A 21,090-nucleotide genomic window follows, 5' to 3' on the forward strand; every position below is an offset into this window, starting at 1 on the left:
AGCTCTGTTCCAGGCTCAGGAGAACATGAACGGATGGAGTTAAACTGAAGTTTGCTGGAAACTACAATAATGGGCATTGGAGTTTGGCCAATACTTCTTCTGGAGCTTCTGTAACTAGAGAGCTCAGGACATATTTGAGGACACTCCAAGATTAACTGCACTTCACTGGGACTTTCTATTACTATCTGACGAATGAGTTTGAAGATCAAGTCGGCAAACTCTAACGCTCTTAAAAACAAAGAGCAACCTGAATTTTGATCCTCAAACAACGTTGCTTGAACGAATTGGGTGTGGTTTTTGAATATCTGAGATCTACAGTAGTAGGGAGACTTATTGAAACTTACCGATGATCGCGCAGATGATCCTGCCTCCGGAACGCCTTCAAACAGATGTCACACGAGTAGGGCCGCTCGTCCGTGTGTGTCCTCTCGTGGATCAGCAGGTTGTACGATTTGGTGAACTGTCGGTTACAGAACTTACAGATGAACTGTTTCTTGGGCCGCGAAGCCCGTCCCGGCGCTCGCAATAGCCTTCGATCGAGCCCCGCATGCATACCGGGTGGAACGCCCGGTGGATACAGACCCGCCGGTGGAAACGTGAACGTACCAGCCGACGTGGGCGATGGACCCGGTCCACCCAGGAATGCGCCCGGTGGTGGGTAAATCCCCGACGGAGACTGTACCGGTGGTCCTCCCGGTCGGGGAAGAAGCATAGCGGCGGCGGCCGCTTCCCTCAACGCGAGCTCCTTTCGCTTATCAGCCATCATGGCCATCAGTTCGTAGCTGGAACCTCGCTTCGGTACACCGTCCTTCGAGAGCCCGTCCGGCGGACCATCCAGCACGCCCGGATACAGGCTGGGCCTTAGCGCTCGCGAGGGCAGTACGGGCACGAAGGCGGAACTTTCGCGTCCATGATGCTGGGGCGGTGGTCCACCCCCGGACGCCATCATGTGATGCTGGAAGGCGAGCTGACTTTCGTACCCGCTGGAAGAGGAGGAAGGAGTGCGGGCGCTTCCACTTCCGGAACCTCCGGAAGATCCTCGGATGGTTGGGGATGTCGGAGGTCCACCGTTACCGGCGAGAAACTGGTCGATCCTTGAAGACCGCGACAGTGTCGCTAGACCGCGGTCGTCCAGCGTTGGTCCTTCGGTGGGCATTGTGCGTCACGTCTAGAAAAAAGGGGAAGAGAAGATGAAGCAATAATAGAAATATAATTTTACCAAGCTCAACATACAAATTGCATAAGACTCTGTCGAGGAAGAACTCTAAATAGCATGTACGAGGAACACCCGCCAATGTGTGAGAAAGATATCATTTGCCTTCCAGCATAAAACATCGCACAAACGCACACACGCACGTCGTCGGGTGTGTTGCACGATCGCGAGCCTACCAATGATTTATGGAACCCCTAGCCGGGTGATGTTGGTTTGCCTGGGTTCTTTTTTCTGTTGGCCTGTACGGGTCACGAGAAATGGGGTGTTTCGTTTGCATTTTTCCTCAGCACCCTGGCAGCCCGGACAGAGCCTCCTGCCCAGTATGTGCGCTCTGTTGCCTTCAGGGGTTCTGAGCAAATATTGGTCTTCGTTCATTCACTCGGTTCGCTTGCCCCGTTCTTCAAGCTGCGGATCATTCTACCGGGGCAAGATTGTTGCTTTTTCCGGCTGTTCCACCACAGAGGATCGTCTGGTGCGTGTCCGGTCGGGACACGGAGGAGGCAGAAGAGAACCAAAGCCAAAAAACACCCAATGCTTGAATATATTTTGGCCAAACATAAACATTTCCTCCACGCAGCGGATCGGATTCGTCCTTACACGGGCGAGCGAGCTCTGGTGGAGTTGATAAGCTCACCAACAAAACGAGCGAGCGAGATAGAACAGAGTCAGTAAACAATCAACATCGAGAGGAAAAGAAAGCAAAACAGAAGGAAAACAGGCAGCCCAACTTCTAACCCGCACGCATAGGCTGAGGTTGTGGAATTTTTTCGTTCCATACACATCCCCGAACGGCTTGGTGTGGTTGTAGACCAAGGCAGGAGAGAGTAAAATTGGGAAAGAATTAAAGAAGTACAACGCGCTAGCCAGTGACACAGTGAACAAACAAACGTGACCCAATCCTGGTGAAGCGAGCTGGTCGGAGTACGCTCATTGTTGGTGCGTGCTAAGTGTTTTGTTAGAGGAAAACCCAACCGAACATACGGCACTAGCTTGATGGTGAATAGAACTTCCATAGTCAGAGGCACACATTGCAGGCCTGGGGTTGATCTGATACCGAGTAAAGGACGAGCCGGTTGTGAAGTTTCGATGCAAATTAAATTAGAATATTGAAATAATGGCTAACGTTTACGGAACCTCACGAAATGATCAGTAGGTCCAGGTCAGGGCATCCAAAAACAAAGGATTTTGTTGCTTCAAAGAAGGTTATCCTGGTCAAGGCACCAATCAATATTCCACTTCCACTTCAACTTCAACTTCAATTTCAAACAGAGACAACCCTTCTTGGATAGAAGCATAAAATGGAATTAATTGCTAGGTCGTATTTTTTTAAAATTAGAGCTTTCTGAGTTTCAAAGGTAATATCAAAATAATTTTTAAAGGTTCGAAAACCAGCAAAAAGCCCGGCGGAACCTTGTAAATGCTTCACAAAAAGCCTTTTGCATTCTGGTCACGGCACCAAGACGTGTACTTGTTGCTCTAGAGCTTCCTATTTAAATACAAAACAGAAAGCAAATTTGCATTTACGCTCAAGAAAATCACCATAAAACGATAAAAAGCCAAGTAATCCTGGTCACGGCGCCAAGCGATATCAGAACGAAGGGAAAAGGCTTAATTTTATTCACACATAAAGTGTTACGAACATGACAGTACAACTTCGGACAACTTCACTGGCACAGAAGCATTCGAACATTGTTTTCAACCCCGACACCCCCTTCCCACCAGCCCTCTACCCCTCGCATGTTATAGTGTTTCTATCAAGCATAAGCCGTTGTTCGGTAGTTAAATTAAAATCTTTAATTACCAACAAGCCATCCAATAATGCAGGAAGTGGAGCGAAAGTGTGGCTGCCCGGCCGCCGAGCCCATACGGTAGGAACGGTTGGGAGCTGCTTATAAATCAACCTGTTAGCTACCTCACGCCTCATTAACGCTCACGGCGGCCCGTAAGTAACTGAACGGCACAGCCCGAAGCTACCGCAGTTGGCAGAGCTCGGGCGCTCGTACTACTCGTCTTTCGGCGTTGGTATTTTGGCGCATATTTTCATATATCATCCTATCTCCTGTGCTATTGCCACTTGTGGTGCACGCTGCGTGCGCGCTACTTGGCATCCAAGAGCAAGAAGTGAAAATGAGGAACAACAAAAGCCGGGAAAAAAATGGAAATAAAAATGGAAACAAATTTACGGCCAACACCTCGGTACATTGGTGCCCGTGCCGACACACACACACACACACACGCACGGGGTGTTTTCGGGGTGGCGAATGAATTAGTAATTAGTAATAAGGTAAAACAACACAACCCGACACATGCCTTGTGAGGTCTCACCGCGGAGAGGGAGAGAGCAAATGGTAGCCTTCTCTACGCGAATCTTCCGATAAATCATTTCCCAGCTCAACCGTGAGACGTCGTGATGGTTGTTTTTCTTTCACCGTGTCGTTTGCTTTTGGGGTTTTTCGTTTGCCTGTTGGAAGGAAAGGAACGGAAAATGAAAAGCTCAGCAGCAGCAGCAGCAGCGAAAAACATGCATGTTTTTCTCCGCTTTAATTCATTTCGAGCGCCTCCCGGATCTGCCCGTTAGTACATCATCGGTGGTGCACGTGGTAGCGCGAACACGTCACTCGCTCGATTGTAAGTGAGGCGAGAAAAATTTCTCATTTCATTATTTATTTATTAAAATTTATGCTGCTGCCGGTATGGTAGAAGAAAACACGCACACGAAAAAACAAGGCCAGCTAGAGCTAAATTTGCAATACAATCCAACCCAGCAACAGCTCGCGCTCGAAAGCTCATCCATCCTGGTTCTGGTTGTGTTTCAGCGACAGAAAAACCCCGGAAGGAATGGCAAAGAATAAAAATGCTCGGAAAAGTAGAACCGTTTGCTGCACTTCTACATCGCCAGCTTTACCCAATAACCTGTCACCTTGCCGCGTGCGAACGAATATTGATAGGGTTCGGTTGTTGCGAAAGGTGGAACAATCGCATCATTTCTCTCCGCCCGTGGTCAACCAACTGGGATTCCACGGATCATTTGCCGTGTGCTCGGGAAAATGGTTAGCTCGAGGTCTGCCCATGTTCCATGTGCCCGCATCCGATAAAATGGCAGTCAGGGGAAAAAGAAAAACTGTTCAACGACACCCTCTTTCGAAACTGGGCATAAGAAAGAAAAAAAAGCTGGAACTACTCCTGCATGTGTGTGCAATGTTTGTTCCAAACTTCAGCACCCCTTCACCGCATGCACACAACCCTTTTTGGTGGCCTACATTTTGTGTCACTGCAGTCTCCGGACTTCGGTTGCTGCTGCTGCTGCTGCTGCTGTGGCGTGTGCTTTTCTTATCTTATTTGAACACCTCCGGTTGCGCATTTGGTTGCGCGCTGTGCGGTTGGAATGTGTTTGCCCACGGTGTTGCCCGGGTTGCCGATAACGAGCGACTACTACTGTGGGTGCTGCTGCTGTTACCGATTAGAATGCTTCTGCTCGAGTTCAAATACTGGAACGGGACGGGGGGGGGGGGGGGAGAAAAAGGGAGAAAAGTTTTCTGTGGACTTTACGTAACCCGGACCGTCCTCGTGGATCGTGTCCCTTCTGATCGTTTTGCCGCCCCGGGGGCCAAAAGTTTGTAATATTCCGGAATGAGTTAATTCGATGTTTGGTAAATGTTTTATGATATAAGGGTTTCGAAAAATTCCGAAAAAGTTATGTAGGCAGGGTTGAGAGCAATACGATATGCTTAGAATGGATAACGAGGAAGTTTTGTTCAATGTTTGTGTATTATTATTGTTTACTTTTGTTTATTTTTGTTAAATTTATTCTATCATATCGATTTTTCTTGTTGTTTTTCATATTTTTTTATTTTTAGTGCAACAGCTTGACTCACTTCTTGTTTAAGCTTTTTATAAGACATGTTTTATACTATTAAATCTTATTTTCATAATTATCCTATCAATTAGCAAAATATGAAACTCAGTTAAGTAGAAAAATTAATTAAAAACAAGCAAAACTAATTATTTGTGGACTAAAAAACAATCGCAAAAAAAATCTTAAGAAGCGCGAGTTTTCTGAATTACTTTGCTGCGTGAATATTTTCTTAAGTACTCTTCTATTTTTTGTAACTTTTCAATAAAAAAAAAACACCAAACTGAACTAAATAGCAAAATGTAAAACTTTTTTCCAAAAGAGTAAAACAAAACCAACCCCAACTTGTGTGTTACCGATCAAACCACCAACAAAACGATCGCGCCTCGTTCCTCAAAAACCTGCCAAAACAGTCTAATGCCTAACAAAACAGATAGCACAAAATTAAAACTAACGACCCCCTACCAGTCAACAGGCCAATAAAAGCTGAGCCCCGTGGTAAAAAAAGGAAAGAGTTTCAGCGTTGCGGTGTTTTTTTTTCTTCCCATTTTACCAACATTCAATATATTCTTCCGCTTTGCTACTTTTTATCTTATTTTTATGACACTTGACTGAAATGAACTCATTTACGTTCATCACAAAGGTAGCGTTCATTTGGAGCTGCTGCGATGGGGTGGGGTTTTTTCTGGCTCTTGCTTAGACGTGCTACACGTTTCGCATCAGCCGCTCCGGGATGGGATCTAATTTGCGCTTCTTCATTTCCGAGAAGCAGCCTGCATCACAACATGGTGTGGGAAAAAAAAGGGTGGCAGAAGAAGCTCGTGCGGTGTGTAGCGAGACAGTTTCAGGCCATGGCTGACAGAGGAGAGCGCGTGTTTTTGTGTGAGTCTTAATGCTGAAGATAAGATGTCACAGATGATTGGAATGTCTTGAAGATGGCACGTTAACCTAATTGTTGGACGAGTTGAGAGTCTTTTTATGAAGTCTTCTCAACATAGCTCAAGAAACGCCAGCATACAAAAAGCCTTATCCGGAAGGAATTCCATGCTCGAATATTTTCTTCATAGCACTTCCAACTTTGCTATAAAAATTCTGCGAGACAATCCTCAAACCAGTTCCAGCGTGCTCTCTTCCTAATGCTATCATGCAGATCTTATTCTCAATTTTAAATTAGATTTAACGAAAAACTCCACACACAAACACCGCCTCACAGTACCTGTTGCTGGTTCCCAAACATTCTTCAGTCTCTTTTTCGCGTGATTTATGGTCAGCATGATTTTGATCCACCGTGCAACCCCTGGCCGGCCGCTGGTCGCCATCTGGCTGGCTTCAAGCCGCTGGTGCCGAGGGCTTGAGATTTCGATAAATCAACGCATCTTGCGCGCGATCGGAGCGGTGCGATTCAATCAAACTGATTGTACACATTTTTTCCACCCATGGTTTTGCTCGCCTGGTGGTCCGTCCGTCCGTCCGCGAGGGCGAATGGAATTTCGTGCCTCCATCTGCAAGGTGTTCGTTTTCGTTTTTTTTTTATTTATTTGCCTGCGTTCAGGCTCGTCAGACTTTTAACGTGACCCCTCGTGGAGGTCCATTTCGAGCCGTTTGCCGGGCTGTGATGCCGTCGAGCCAATCAGTCAGGCAAAAGGCGTCGGTATGAACCTGTGCCCTCTGCCACAGATGCTCCGCGAGACGCGAGAGTCCAACCAGCCACGGTGAAATAATGAAGCAGAGAAACACATCGCGAGGAAGGCAAACCGCTCATTTCTCGCTTAATTACCTTCACGAATTGACTGATTTGGGATGTGATAAAAGCAAAGCAGAAACGGTGGAGGTAAAATTATTTGCACTGTGGTCGAAAGACGATTTTATGAACCGATATTTAAAATTTATAGCACCAGTTTTCGTCAACCAAGTTTATGTGTGTGGTAAGGAGTGTTTCTTACACGAAAAAACAATCGACACCTTGTCATTCGGCAGGCGAACTTTCACCACCTGAGAGTCACTTGGAACCGCAGACCATGCAGGCCAAAAGAGCCTGTTGAAGCGTCACCTTCAAGAAGGCCTCCATAAACGGCTCTTGCCCACAGTGGAGAGTGAGACACTCGATGCAAGTACCACTGTAGTGTAAAAGAAACGAGATAAACGATCGTTTATCGACAGGGTTCAGTCGTGGAGAAAAATCTCCAACTTCACACTTCAATAAAGCAGTTAAGAGTAGGAAAAAAAGGGAAAATATACTGCAAATTTCTAAACACCACACCGGAACACCCTTTTCGCTGTGGTTGGACCGAGTTCCAGCAAATAATAAACATCTTATTTGCTTGGTTGGGAAGATTTTTGCGATGCTTGCAATAAGGAACGGGCACGGGACTCGACGTGTGCAAAACCGATCATGTGATGCCACACTGGTACTCGGGCAGCCGTCACAGCATCCACAAGTACAAGCGTTTGAAAACCACGAAACCACGATTTATTACACCATGCGCTGTGCTGTTGTAAGAGTGTAGCGTTCGCTCGAATGGAAGCTGTCGAAAACAATGGCATCGATTCATCCTCCAGGGCCTTTGCTGGCGGTTATGTTGATGACTTCATTCCATCGCTGGCAGAAGTTCTAACCAAGTCAAGTCTTAGTCTTCCTCTCGCTTCTCATCCACCAAGAAATGTTGCTACTCGACACAGGCAACAATGTTGGTCCGTGTTTATAACCGATGTTCTGTTGTTTGATTCGTATGAGCACATGCACACACACACGAACGAGAGTTGGTATTGAGGACCCTTCTGTGGTAATTCGATTCCTTCCAAATGGACCGTCGTTTGCTGGCAAGACGCTCAAATGCTACTCTGGTGGTCAGTCTGTTAAATAAACTTTAACAAATTGATTATATTGTTTTTCGGTGATGCAAGATTGTAGCCCGGGACCACTGGAGACCTCCGGAGAAGTGTTGGGACATGTGTTTTTTTGTTGCGCATTTGCTTCTAAAATTAAATTGGTGAGATTTGAGATTGGAAGTTATGCTACAGGACTAATCATTAGCTACCGGATCATATTGGACCAACTTGATCCAGGTTTTGTGATGGTCAAGACGTATGTGTTCTTTGTTGAAGTTTATTTGCTTCTGCAATTAAATTGGTGACATTTGACAGCAATACTGACTACCAAAGCTAAGCTTCTATCTCGTAAAAGATAACTCTAGGTCTTCTTGAAGTCTAGACATAGTTTTTTCCACTACTACAAGATCACTTCATCAGCTTCTAATCCACATCAGACCAAAAAGGATCTCAGGGACGTCTATGCGCAAGTCTCCTTAAAATAGCCGCTCAACAAAAAGATCCAAGGACTCTGCCGAACCGGTGAACGATATTTGACCCAACTTTACCCACCAAAAAAAAAAACCTTCCTCCCAAGTGGCTGCTTGAAGGTCCACCAACATGTGACAACACTTCATACCACCTTTGTGCTCCTAGACACCGTGGGCACTGTCATAAAATTAGCACTGTTTTTTACGAGTCTACAGTGCTACACAGCAAGCAAAGTTGCCAAAGTTCCACACAAAGAAATAAATCCCTGGGAGAGAGAGGGAGACCGCCACTCGTATGTTGGCTGGTCGGACCTTCGCCAAGCAGTAAATGAAGTATCCTCGAGGCGATCTCGGCTTTAGTGCGCGGTACGTGTGGCTTTTTTTCCCAAAAATGGCCTGTTTGAAATTCATTCAGCTATTCAGGAGCTATTTGGGGATTTTTCTTGCGGGTACGGTACGGTTACTTGAGTCCGTCAAAGTTGTGTTGAACGTACGCGGGGGTACGTTGTTCGACAGCAAGCTCATAACTCACCCCCGGGCGACATTAAATCGGAACTGGTTGGAGTTTTTTTTCTCTCTTCTGTGATGGATTAACGCATCAATACGGAAGCAAAACTTTACGGTGAGGGATGTCCCTCATGGGGAACTACCGTTTCGGTGCATAGGCTCGGATGTTGGCGTGTGAGTGGTGTGGTTGTGTCTTCCATTGATTATTTTATTTCTTTATTCTATGTTTCTGTTTTTGAAGCGGATATTGTGGTCTCAGAGGGAAGTCTGACTTTGAATTTAATGCTTTGTCTTAGCATGAAGTAATTTTTCATAGGTTTTAGAGATTTCTTTATTTTTTTGTTTGAGAAAAAAAATTGGCTAAAATTTATAAATCTTTTAAAAACGAATGAGCTTCGAAGTTAGCAAAATAAATGAAATTTAATCAAAATTTTATTTTGTTCGCAAAAAGTAAACCATTTTAAACCTCACAAAGGGAAATGAATTACTCACTTATTAAGAATCAAACAAAACTCAAGCACAGCAACCAATCCCCAAATAACGCATCGTTTTTCCAGCATGGTTCACGATAATCGCTTAATAAGATTTTCGTTCTGAACGGTTTTTAATTGAATATCTGCCCGATGTACGATTTTCCAACCAACAAGCACAAACTTTAATTCAATAAATATCCCAACCCAACCATCGCCACACATTTGGATCACACTTGCCGGCACGTAGTACGTAGAACGTGAAACAATTAATTCGCTGGTGGAAAATCATAAATTACAATTAAAATATTTTCGGGATTCGGGTCCTCTTTTGTTTCCGCGTGCTTTTTTTCCCCGCATTCTTCACAATCGCCTTCCACTATCTCTCGAATCGGGATTTAAAAATCCTCCCCCTCCGGTAAACCATCTTGGTGGCTTATTATTCCCCTTTTTTCTTGCTTTCGTGAAGCTCTCGCGCGCTGGAAGATCTGGAGAATGCCGCGCACGGGACACGTAACGTAACGAAGGCGCATTTGTTATGGTGCGCGAGATGCGCTCGATCCGATAAGCTGATGCTGTGCCCCGGTGTACCGGTTTGAGATCTGTGTGGATCAACCCCGCTGAACGCAGCAGATCGCCGGATTGTGGGACATGCGTACCGTGTGAGACGCGATCCGGGCGATGGTGGATCACGATCACGGGCGGTGGAAGTTGAGAATGCGTCAGCAGAAAAAAAAGGAGTTAGAAGAAGACCGAGAGCGAGCGACCGAGCGAAGTTCAACGTATCCAACGAACGTTCGGTACACACGTACCAGGGCGATCACGAGAAGCCCTACGGCAGCCAACGATCCCCGTGCAGCAACACCGGAGTAGCGCGCCTTTTGACGGGAAAGCCGACCGTTGGCTGCTCGGTACTGCCAAATACTTTGTTATGCTTCAATAGACGGTGGTTCGGTGGTGACGGTGGACGATGGTGGAAGGTAAAATAAAAACTGATTGTTATCTTAACATTTTTTTTTCAATTTATTACCAGCCTGATTGGTATGCGGATCGACCGAGAAGGAGAAAAGCAAGGTAAAAACAGCTTTTCTTCTGGATGACGACCGTGACAACAACTGGGTTGTGGGTGAACTGTTGGCGGCCAAATGATAGGTTATGGGCAGATGAAAACGCACGCGCACGGTGGATCGTTCCGTTTGGTGTAATAGACCAGGATCAAGATAAGCGAGCACACCTCACCTTTACTACCATTTGCTGAAGATTTTGACAGACAGCGGGAGTGTGTGTGTGTGCGCGCGGATGAGCTACCCTTTTTTTTGTCCCCAGAGATTCTTTCTAAAGGTAAGTGAACTATTTGACAACCACAAGTCAAAGAGCCTCGAAGAGAGAAGCATTTCTCAGCGACTCAAACTTGATGTCCAAAATATGCTCAAGATAGAGAGCTACCATGAAGTCAAAGACCAGTAAAAGCAATTCACAACAGCTACAAATCTCTGGGATTTTAAAAGGGTAACACAACTTCACCGCAAGATGAGCGTAAAGCTGTAATTTAATAGTTTTGAAAATAAATTAATTTTTACTAGCACTTGCTTGCATTGCACAGTGGAGCAGTTAAGTTGCAGGGGTGGACATATCATTATTGTTACGGTAAAAAATCATTTCAAGGAGTTGATTTTAGAGATATGAGGAAAAATGTAGGAAATATTAAATTTAATATCTTAAGCCCCGTACTTAGCCGTACGCCAACCGAGCATGCTCCGGGATCTCGTTGGAAAATTCTAGATAATGAGCAATAACGATACGGAAAAATCAGCTCTAGTATTGAAATTTGGGTATAATATTTAAAAGATACAATTTATGCCAGAATCAAATAGATTGAAATCAAATAATGGATTATGACTAAACAAATATCAATCTTTCCACAAATAATTTTAACTTCAAAATCTACCTTAAGTCCCCTTCTAAACCATTGTGCGTTCTTCAGGAATCAGTGGAAATTTCTTGTGGAGTGCAAGTCCCAACCTGATCCATAAAATAGTAATCAGCAAACGGTGTGCTTTCCCGTGAGCTTCGGTACCATCACCGTCAGCCCAGCAAAACTAGTTCAAAGTATCAACAGCTCACCCCACCATTTGTGGGTGAAAAGTTTTCCACCCGCTGGGTTCACGTATCCACATTCACCGGACAAGAGAAAGAGAGAGAGAGAGAGAGCACACGCGAAGAAAACACAGTATAATTTTTATAATTTTACGATACCATAAAAATTAAAGAAGGAAAACCCTCCGCCCGCGGACGCGAGCACGCGGGACCGGCCCAGCAGCGTGCGATCTTGAACGCCCCCGGTTTCTGCTGGCGGGATCGTAAAATTATAGACCCCTTGTTGCTTTTGTTCTTGGCGTGGTTGTGAAGCGAGCAAGCTGGTGGAGATGGGGGCAAGACGAAAAATGTGAAGTTTTAATTACAAACATTGATGGGTCTTTCGCGCCCTCGTTAGCGGCGCAAGAGTCTCACCGACGACAAGCAAGCAACGCCGGGGAAGAGCCAACGGTGAACACGTGAAGTGATTTTAATGGCGAACGGTAGGAGGAATTGCATGCATTTTTAATGCCATGTGTCCATGTGTCCAGCGGAGTTCTGCGTTCGGCGTGCTGGTGGTATCTTGGTGGTTTAATCTTGCCAACTTGAATCTTCAAGAAGAGGCACTGGTGCTCGTTAGGGTAAGAATTCTTGATCGGTGGCAGTTCCACCAAAGTCCAGCCGAAAGGTGATCGTACCGCACAGATGCCTAGATCGCGGAATGTATTTAGGGTCGTAAATTGTTGTACTACTTAGAAATGCCAAACAAGACGACCTAATTAAACATTCAAGCTTTAAATCAGAAAGCTGTTTGCTAACGTCATAAAGAAGCACTTCAAGCTTCAATCTTATCGCCCGAGTCACACACGTACGCGCGCAATGGCCAGGTTGTCTTCCTAAAGGTTGTAGCACATAAAGCTTGAAGTTACAGCTAAGTTACGCCGACATAAGTAGACCGAAATGATGGCCACCGGATTTACGGAACCGTGCGTTACCAATTGATAGCACACAGCACGCGGTTTCAGTGTCGCACCTTCCACCATTTGACAGCCACAACTCAACCGAACTGCCAAGCGCTGAAGGTGTCCTCACTGTGACTTCAATCCTACGCACAGCCAAACCTTCTCCAATGGGTCTAATCAAACGGCTTTATAGCTTCGGCATGAAATAGACGGAGCGCTTTCCATTCCCGAATGGTTTGAATTTTATGGACCCATTGCCATGTCCCATCAGAAAACCTCCCGTTCGTTAGGCGAGGGCGAGTTTTGACTGATCGAATGATGGACACCTCTCATCGCAACAAGGAAAGCTATGGCGAGAGAACTAGGAGGAGGAGGATGGGAGGTTTTGATTTTGAACGAAACTTTTATTGGTTCGTTTAACCCCCCCTTATTTTGACTATCAACTCAAGCCAGCATCCCAGCAACTTAATCTGTCCGATACCGATATCGATGGATCGAGGATGACCCGTAAAGGGAGAGCGAGAGAAAAAGGCGAAGCTCCATAGAAATAAAACCGAAACGAAACGAAAGCCGCGATTTTGACAGCCGACAGCGACATCTCGCACGCATCCGTCAAGCGGCTTTGGGAAGGGTATAGCGGCCACTATTCATGGCGCGCTATAAAAATAGGTGATTAATTTGCGGGTCCGTTTTTACGACCGGGTGAGATTAATTAGAGGTGATAGACGGGACGGTGCTGGACGGACGTCTCATAAGGGAGAAGTGGTGTGATTGCGTTTTTTTGTTGTTGTGGAAGATATCTTTAGGAGCAGAGTCTGCAATTCACCAAAAATGGACATCTTTTGAGAGGGACTTTGGGTGTTCTGGAAATATTCCGACGTGTTGGGGAAGGAGGATACCTATAGGAATAGAGGGTAGCAAGAGAGAGAGAGATAGACCAAAGAGGGACATCTCTTACCAGCACTCACCGGCAATAGGATTCTCCAAAACATACTAATCTCTCGAATATCTGAGGCATCTGGAATAGAGCTCACCGCTACTTCATGTCCACTGCATGTCCACTGCAGTGCCCTTAATTAAGCTCACCCTTTTGCATCCATTTATAAAAATTACCATTCAAGCTTCAAAGGTGTCCACGTGAGACATCGTTTGTGCTTTTAAACCCCCCCAAAAATTTCTGCCGGTTTCCAGTAGGTGCCGTACGAAAGTACACGGACACCACACCCCGGGGCGACGCGTGTAAATCATACGCGACTAGCGCGAACACCCCATCCCAGAGATGAATAAAACATGAGGGCAAACATTGCGATTCCTGGCCACTGCCGCTTCTTTGCAGTTGTTGTTGTAACTTCTCACTGCCTCCAAGAACCAACGCCACCAGCAACATCAAGGGATGATGCTTTCATGGTCGTAAATTTCCACTTGAGAAACTTTACCCAGCGCGACATAAAGTCCCACACGAGCAGCAGCAGCAGCAGCAGCGAACAGGGACAGTTTGTCCGTGTGTCCGGTCGGTGTCGGGGAGCGTCGAGGATTGGCCACTGTCAGAAGCAGTTTCGTTCCGGGTCGGTGGACATGTTGGACCGTGTTCGACTACCGTGGAATGACTTTCGACTGCAGGCCGGCTGCTGCACATTGCCGATGCTCTCAGGGTCACTTTGTTGCTGGCGATGCACGGAAAGAAAGCCCTTGCAGCGTGTGCATCGCCCAGTGTCCCCAGAGATCGAGATACGGACGAATACGGGAATGCTCAAAGCAAACACAGCGAAGCGAGCGAACCGAATATATTTTAAATCAAATTCAATTCTTATAATTTTATGGTAACTTTTATGAGCCTGTTAAATTATAGTTATTGCTTTTCCACCTTCCTCTTGCAGCTACGTTCGCCCAACAACCTCTCCATCAACATCGATTCACTAGTGACTGATGTTCTAGCCTTTTGGGCGAATGTTTTTCGTCCATTTCCTATTTCTCTAGTCGTGTAGGCGTTTCGTTTTATGCTGATGGAGTTGAAGCGTTTTTGTTACTTCTTCTACAGAGGTTGTGGAATTGCTGGGGTAAAATCATAACGAAGGGCGGATTCGAATCGTGGCCATAACGGTTTGATTTTCTGTTCCACAGTTAATGATGTCTCTCCCTGCTGCAACAGGTGATTTGTGTGGTGAGCTTCATTTTGGGGTGTTTCAAAAATTCCAAAACAAGCAAAACCTTTTAATCAACGCCATAATAATAGTGCTCACGGGGCCCCCGCTGATCATTTGCAATGCTCCGAGTGGCTTCGAGTTTTGTGGGCGAACACTAAGCCTATTAGCTAATGGCAGAGTGTATAGCGTACAGCTTTCCGTCCGACAAGCTTCCGTTAGGTTGTTCATCTTTGGAAGACAAGTGTACTTTTTTTTTCGAAAATCAATAAACAAAAAGCGAACCGATCGTAAACAGCTCGTACGAACGATATTTGGCCAACAGGTTTACCTTGCTGTGCGGTGGCAATTAATCAACACCGAGTGGGAGAAGCGATCGAACCGAAAAAAGGAGCAACAACAACACCCTAATGAGCTAAATGTTATCGTTCCCTTTTTTGATTCGTCCAACCAACTGCAACTGTACAGAAGCTGCAAACCATAACGTCTCGAACGCGAACCGAATTAAAGCGCAACCGAACGGTAGCAGGGTAGCAACATCGCTACCAGTTTTCCATTCCCAGCTTTTCTTAGCCAAAGAGATGAAGGCAGGTGATTTTTCGAGTGCTTCCACCGAGGTTTTTTCCCACTCCGCTTCACTCTAGCTCTCATTTTGCAGGAGATGGATGTGTGAGCTCTCTGTGCTGTGTTTCCCACGCCTAGTCGACGACGGAAACACTGTAAATTAGTGTTGGCCGTGGCTAAAACGCTTGCTCCTAACAAGCAAGCAAGCGGGAGCAAACACACACAAAAAAAACCAAAACGCCACAACGAATGAAATACTGCAGTGCAGGCAGAAACGATCTTACTGACAGGCTGAACATGATTAAAGGACGCAACAAACAAACGGCCAACTCAAGCTCAAGAAATGGATCGCTCGGAATGGGTTGCCAAAAAAGTGATGACGGTGGTGAAAAATCGTCCCAAAAAAAAAAACCCCCGGCTTGGGAAAGGAAAAACGGGTGAAAAAATAGGCAAAAGCGAGCTCTGATTAAATTAACGAATTTTCGTGCTGCCGTTTATAGCAAACACAAGCTGCGGATATAACGCTGTGGACCTGCTTGTTTTTTCGACTATCGAACTTTATTTATTCATCGAATAGTCGATATCGAAGACTTGATGTACGCTCGCTGGTGTAACTTCCGGTTCGGAAGAGGGATAGTATCGAACCTTGAAGGGCATCCCACTGGGTTTTGGTAATAAAAAAGCGTAAAATATGGCCGCTGGCTGGCAGTGGTTATGTGGATGTGAATGTTTCTGGGCTGATTCTATCTGATTGCGAGTTTGTTTGTGGATAAGCTTTGACTTTGGCTCCCAGGGAGATAAGCTGTGCGATTTCAAATGATTTTTAAGTGTTTCTAACAGTATAAACGTATCGATATTTCTTCGGAATTCACAAGTTTATGAAAATGAAGTAATATTTAACTTTAATTTTATGCAAGGTTTTCATGAGTTTTATTTTAACCAGTAGAAATAAAACGTTAAACAAAATGAATGAAAAATAAAGATGAAAATCAAAACCGAAAAATGTAATTTGCAAGTGTACAAGACCAGTATTATTGAATAATTATAAATATTTAAAAAATCAACCCATAGTTTGCAACAAACAGAATAATTTGAATAGTCATTGCATTTTAACAATAAAAAAGAAGAAATAGACATATGAAAGTACTCAAAAAAGAAGTCATAAGTTATTTCAAGAATTTATAAGTTCAACTTAAGTTCCACAAAAGTCATTAGAAATCAATGCTTTATCAATACTGAAAACGATTTCAGTAAGAAACTAAGCTCTCAAAATTTTATTTACAATTCACATTCGCCTACGAATTACAATACTCATTCACCATTCAATTCCACCGATCGGTAAGGATGGTAAAGTAAGATGGGAAGACCCAACAAGAAAAAAAAGGGAAACAAATCTCAATCCCCACAGCACAGCACAGCATGATCGCGGATGGAGCGCAGCACGTTACGATCGTTTTTATTGTTAGTTTTATTCGTTTTCAATAAATTAAATGATTGTTTCGTCTCCCATCGAACACTGCGCGCGCCCGCACCATCCACGATTCCCGAACCCACCCTGCTCACGGGTGAATCATGGCCGCGATCGTGAGATCGTACGGGCCTTTTCGAGTCTTGCTCGGGATGCCAAGCCACGACAGCCAACGACGCCTTTAAGCGTCATTAATAATCGCCACTACCACCATCAAGTTCGAGATCAGGTGCTGCTGTTGGGGCTGCCGTTCGGTGACGGTTTAGTTGGTGGTAGTGATAGGAAGCTTGTAATATTTAAATGTAGCCGGATGATCAATTCCGTTCGATTATGGGCACAAATCGAATGCTTCTTTTTGCCTGGTGGTGGAGGAAAATGGGTGCCCTTAACGTGTAATCGTCCCGGGACGTAAATGGCACTGGTACGGTAATGAGTGCCCATTAGTATTATTTCCTGCCAAACTCTCGATCCCTTCTAATGCGAGTTGGGGCGAACATTCGAAAGTGTTGCTCGAAATGGTCTGTTCGCAAAAATTAAAAGTCGATCCACCCTCCCATTTTGCGATCGCACGTTCATCGCCTTTACGCTCATTTCATTCACTTAAAGAGATCCCCAAAAAAGTGAAGGAAAAAACATGGCGCTGTTGTTTTTTTTCTCCACCAACTAGGTTGAGTCGAATGTGTGTGTGTGCGAGTCTTCTCTTTCTCTTTCACTCCTCCTTATTTCGGCCAAAGAGCCAGAGTGTTTTTGAGTTATGGCTTTCCGATGCTAATGAAATTGTGTCCATTTTGTAAATAAAGGTGTGTAGGCCTCTGGTTTTATTTCGTTCGGCGGTTTTTTGTGTGTCTCCAATACGTGGGAAAGAAAGAGGCGGTGGAGGAGAAGGGAAACAACACGCGAGGGCTTTTTGGGGTGCTGTCGGATGAGTAGCATCCGTTCGCTACCAGTTGGGTGTATGTGGCTTCCTTCTTAACACCCGGATAAGGCCACCACTTGTCACGTATTAAAAGGTTTGCCTTTTTTTATCTCTCCTCTCTCTCCCACCAGCTGTTGTTTCCGGATCCAATTCTCCCGCGGGACCCGGAAATCTTACGGGAAGAGTAGTGAAATTGCCCAAAAAAAGAGCATCACAGAATTGAATAAAAACGAAAAGCTATAAATCATGGTAATGAGTGCGTAGGAAGTAGATTAACAAAATCGCTTTGTGGAGTTTTGTTATTGATTTTTGTGAAAACTTTTTTTTACTTGAAAACCATTTTTTTAAACCCCACTAGAACGCACTCCTTTCAATCGTTACATGATAAATCGATTGGATATTCTCCCTGTCTGTTACAATAATTAATGAGCTGAAACTCGTCTCCTCACCATGAAAAAACACAAATACAACAGTGAAATTTATTAACCCCTTTCATTCATAAATGCAGCGATGTGTGTGTACACGCGTAAAGTGAAATGTTTGCAACCGTTTAACTACCAGCGATTGCACAAAATGAGGCACTCGAGGTTAAAGGTGGGGTTTTATTTGGTGGACGAGCACTGCATTACCACACACTTACCAGTCCACTTGGCCAAGTGAACCGGAAAATGGTGGTGAGATGAGTTATCGATAATCGTAAATTTACTGCACCAAGTGGGATAACGGTGGGCATGTGATGAATTACAAGTCGTTGTTACAGGAAGCTGCACAGCGATTGCATACATTGAAGGTGGTTGCAATCGGTTATTGATTTATTTTTATAGCGCCCGGGTGAGATAACGCGACAACAAATAACCCAGAGAAGCTTCGAATCCGAATGGGGCTTAAAAATAAATTTTAACAGGATCCTTTAATGAGTGTAGGTTGTTTGACTTTTATCACTTTTATTAACAAGTTTGACCTATTATTGCAGCTCTTTTCTTCTCTAGAGGCTCCTCTTTATTAACGCTTTAGAAGAGCGTCAAGCTCTCCATAAAAATAACACTGGATGGCTCAGCCTGTAAATAGGCAAACGGTAGAGTAATAATAACCTTTCCAATTATAATATAAAAGTCGGTGGAATATAAGTAATATGTTATTAAAATAAGATAAGACTATGTCAAGAGATTGTTAAATTACAGAAGAATCAAATAAAAAAGGGTAACATGGAAGTTTACTAAAATGGAGTTGGCCGTGGGTATAACAACCTCTTAGTTCTTCTTTAGCTTGAGCAAAACCAGTAGAAATAAAGATTAAAACAAAATAAATAAATCATAAGGAAGAAACTATACCTTCATTTTTTCAAATACCTAACAATCACAACTCTTAAGTGAAAAAAGCATAAAAGACAGGATCGATAACATGTCTAACAAAACAACAAGTACGAGACGTAAACGAATCAGTTCCTCGGGGTCTAAATTGATGGCAACATGAATCTTGTTCCAATTTTAATCAGTTAACATTACACTGTACTTCAAAACAAGCTCAGCTTCAGTACAAATCACGCTTGGAACAGTCTCAACCAGACACTTGACTTACAGTTGCACTGTGTTCGATACAAACACCTAGAGGCACAGGATCATTCACATATACGCTACACCGTCTACGTCTGCATAAAAATGTAATAAACTGTTCTCGATTGATTCATGCGATACGGATGTCCTCCATCATTTGCCACACAGCACCCTTATTAAAAATAATCAATAGTAATTTGTCTTGACACTTACCACACTGAGCCAAGCCCAGTCTGAGTCGGTGGTTGAACTGCGTCCACGCGACAGACGTACTTTCACGCACCGTTTCCTTTGACAGACAGATGCAGTGCGATGTGTGCTCTAGAGAAATCCACGTTAAGACACCTTACCACTTCCCTTACAGCGACTTGTTAGCTGCTGCTACTTTCAACACACGATTTTTTATTCCCAGTTTAGCTTATCACTTGTCACTTGCTGTACGTATTCTTCTCCTTTCAAACTTTCTCACTCAACTTAAGAACATTTCATTCCTCAAAACTCACTGGCACTTATCATCACCCCACACCATCATCATCAGTTGCATCTTCTGCACACACGAACTTAGCTGTCGTTCAGCCAACGGTTTCCAACTCTCCCCTAAATCGGTTTGGAAGACCTCCCAACGAACCTCCAACGCGGCACACGCATATCATATATCTCTACAGCATCCACGGCGGCCTTCGGACATCGCCAGTTTAATCCCGCTCGGTACTGCGCTACGCCACACACTCACTCACTCACTTCACTTCACTTTTCACCTTCCTACATTTGCTACTCTTCAGGGTGACAGCAGCAGCAGCAGCAGCAGCGAGGACAGCTTATTGCAGTGCTGGCTGCATTCCCGGCCCGGCTGGTGCGGATTGGTTGGTTGTTTGTTATTCTTTCGACATTTCGTTTGTTGCCTCTGTGGCCATCCTCCACCGTACGATGCACTGCGCAGCGTTCCCACTGCTCATCTGCACCTCCCCTTCTATTCTACCACACGTCACACGCACAATGAGCTTAACTTTTTAATCTCTTCTCGTTTCGTTTGTTGTTTCTTTTACTTTTCCCTTTTCTCTTGTTGTTTTGTGTGATGCGTTATCCTTTCTTGTTTTCTTTTCTTTACTTGATTTGACTTTTTTTGTTTGCACTTTTCGGTTTTGTTTTGTACACTGTTGCGATTTATCTTAACTTTACACTGCTTAAGTCACCAATTGCACGGTTGTTGTACTTTTTCACTTGTATATTCTTTTCTCTACTTGTTGTTCTTTTTAACCACTTTACATCTCTTTTAGCACTTTTTTTTTGCTTCAAACACTCACTTTTATATTTCACCTTTTTTCCTTGTTGCTTTTCACAAACACTTTTCATAAATTGTTATTCAATTCCACTACACCGTTTGCGCCACTTACTTTAATCGAATCACACAGCTCCCGACGGCATTTTGCGCGTTCCGAACGCGTTCACGGCGTTCCATCTTGACGGTGCTGGAGCTCGGCAGCAGACGGAGCGAGAAAAGAAACGAACTTAAGCCCGCCTTTCGGCACGGTGGGTCTTTTTTTGCAATTTTCTCTGCTCTGCGTTAGCGAGCGTTCGGCGAGCGGTGCACAGGTGCGTAGCGTCATGCGGCCACGGTATCTCGAAGCAAACGAACGCTTTCCCGATCGCATTGTTGTACAACAAGCCCGCCTTGACGCTTAAGCTGCCGATCGCACGCACACTACCGAGCGGGTGGCCATTGCTTGTACGCACACTCGGAAGGAGTTGCACAGTGATCGAGAAAGATGCTTGAGGAAGGAACAATTTTATATTTGTGTGTTGGTTTTTTCCTAACAAAATTCTGAAGATGCTGTAATGACCATTGCGGAAATTTGGTATAAAAAAAATATTTTTTATCTCTTTTAAAATTTTTAGAAAATATTACGTTTATCATGAAAAACCCTCAAGCATACTTAAAGATTTTTCGAATAAAAATGTCCTCATTTTTGAAAATATTTTTTCATAAAAAATTTACCAAACTTACAAATTGCTTCACCAAAGCTCATAGTGAATCTTACCCTTCCTTGAGCATTGTTGCAGGTGCTTC

At 44.4% G+C, this 21,090-nt stretch overlaps 2 protein-coding genes across 2 annotated transcripts in view; both read right to left on the reverse strand.

The window, feature by feature from the left end:
• The window catches only part of LOC118513629 (protein bowel), a 43,216-nt gene extending 22,560 nt beyond the window's left edge, over positions 1-20,656 (reverse strand). Inside the window, exons 1-2 of the mRNA XM_036059693.1 lie at positions 19,236-20,656; positions 345-1,168 (exon numbers count right to left, since the gene is read on the reverse strand). Coding sequence (XP_035915586.1) covers positions 345-1,156 — 812 coding nt within the window. The 5' untranslated portion in view covers positions 1,157-1,168; positions 19,236-20,656. The remainder of the gene's footprint in view (positions 1-344; positions 1,169-19,235) is intronic.
• Positions 20,369-21,090, reverse strand: LOC118513630. Its single transcript, XM_036059694.1, has 2 exons — positions 21,062-21,090; positions 20,369-20,853 (listed from the first exon to the last, which is right to left on the reverse strand). The coding sequence occupies exons 1-2, from the start codon at positions 21,073-21,075 to the stop codon at positions 20,532-20,534; spliced, it is 336 nt and encodes a 111-aa protein (XP_035915587.1). The 5' UTR covers positions 21,076-21,090; the 3' UTR covers positions 20,369-20,531.

Source organism: Anopheles stephensi, chromosome 3 (genome assembly GCF_013141755.1).
Source record: "Anopheles stephensi strain Indian chromosome 3, UCI_ANSTEP_V1.0, whole genome shotgun sequence".
Taxonomy (NCBI): Eukaryota; Metazoa; Arthropoda; class Insecta; order Diptera; family Culicidae; genus Anopheles; species Anopheles stephensi.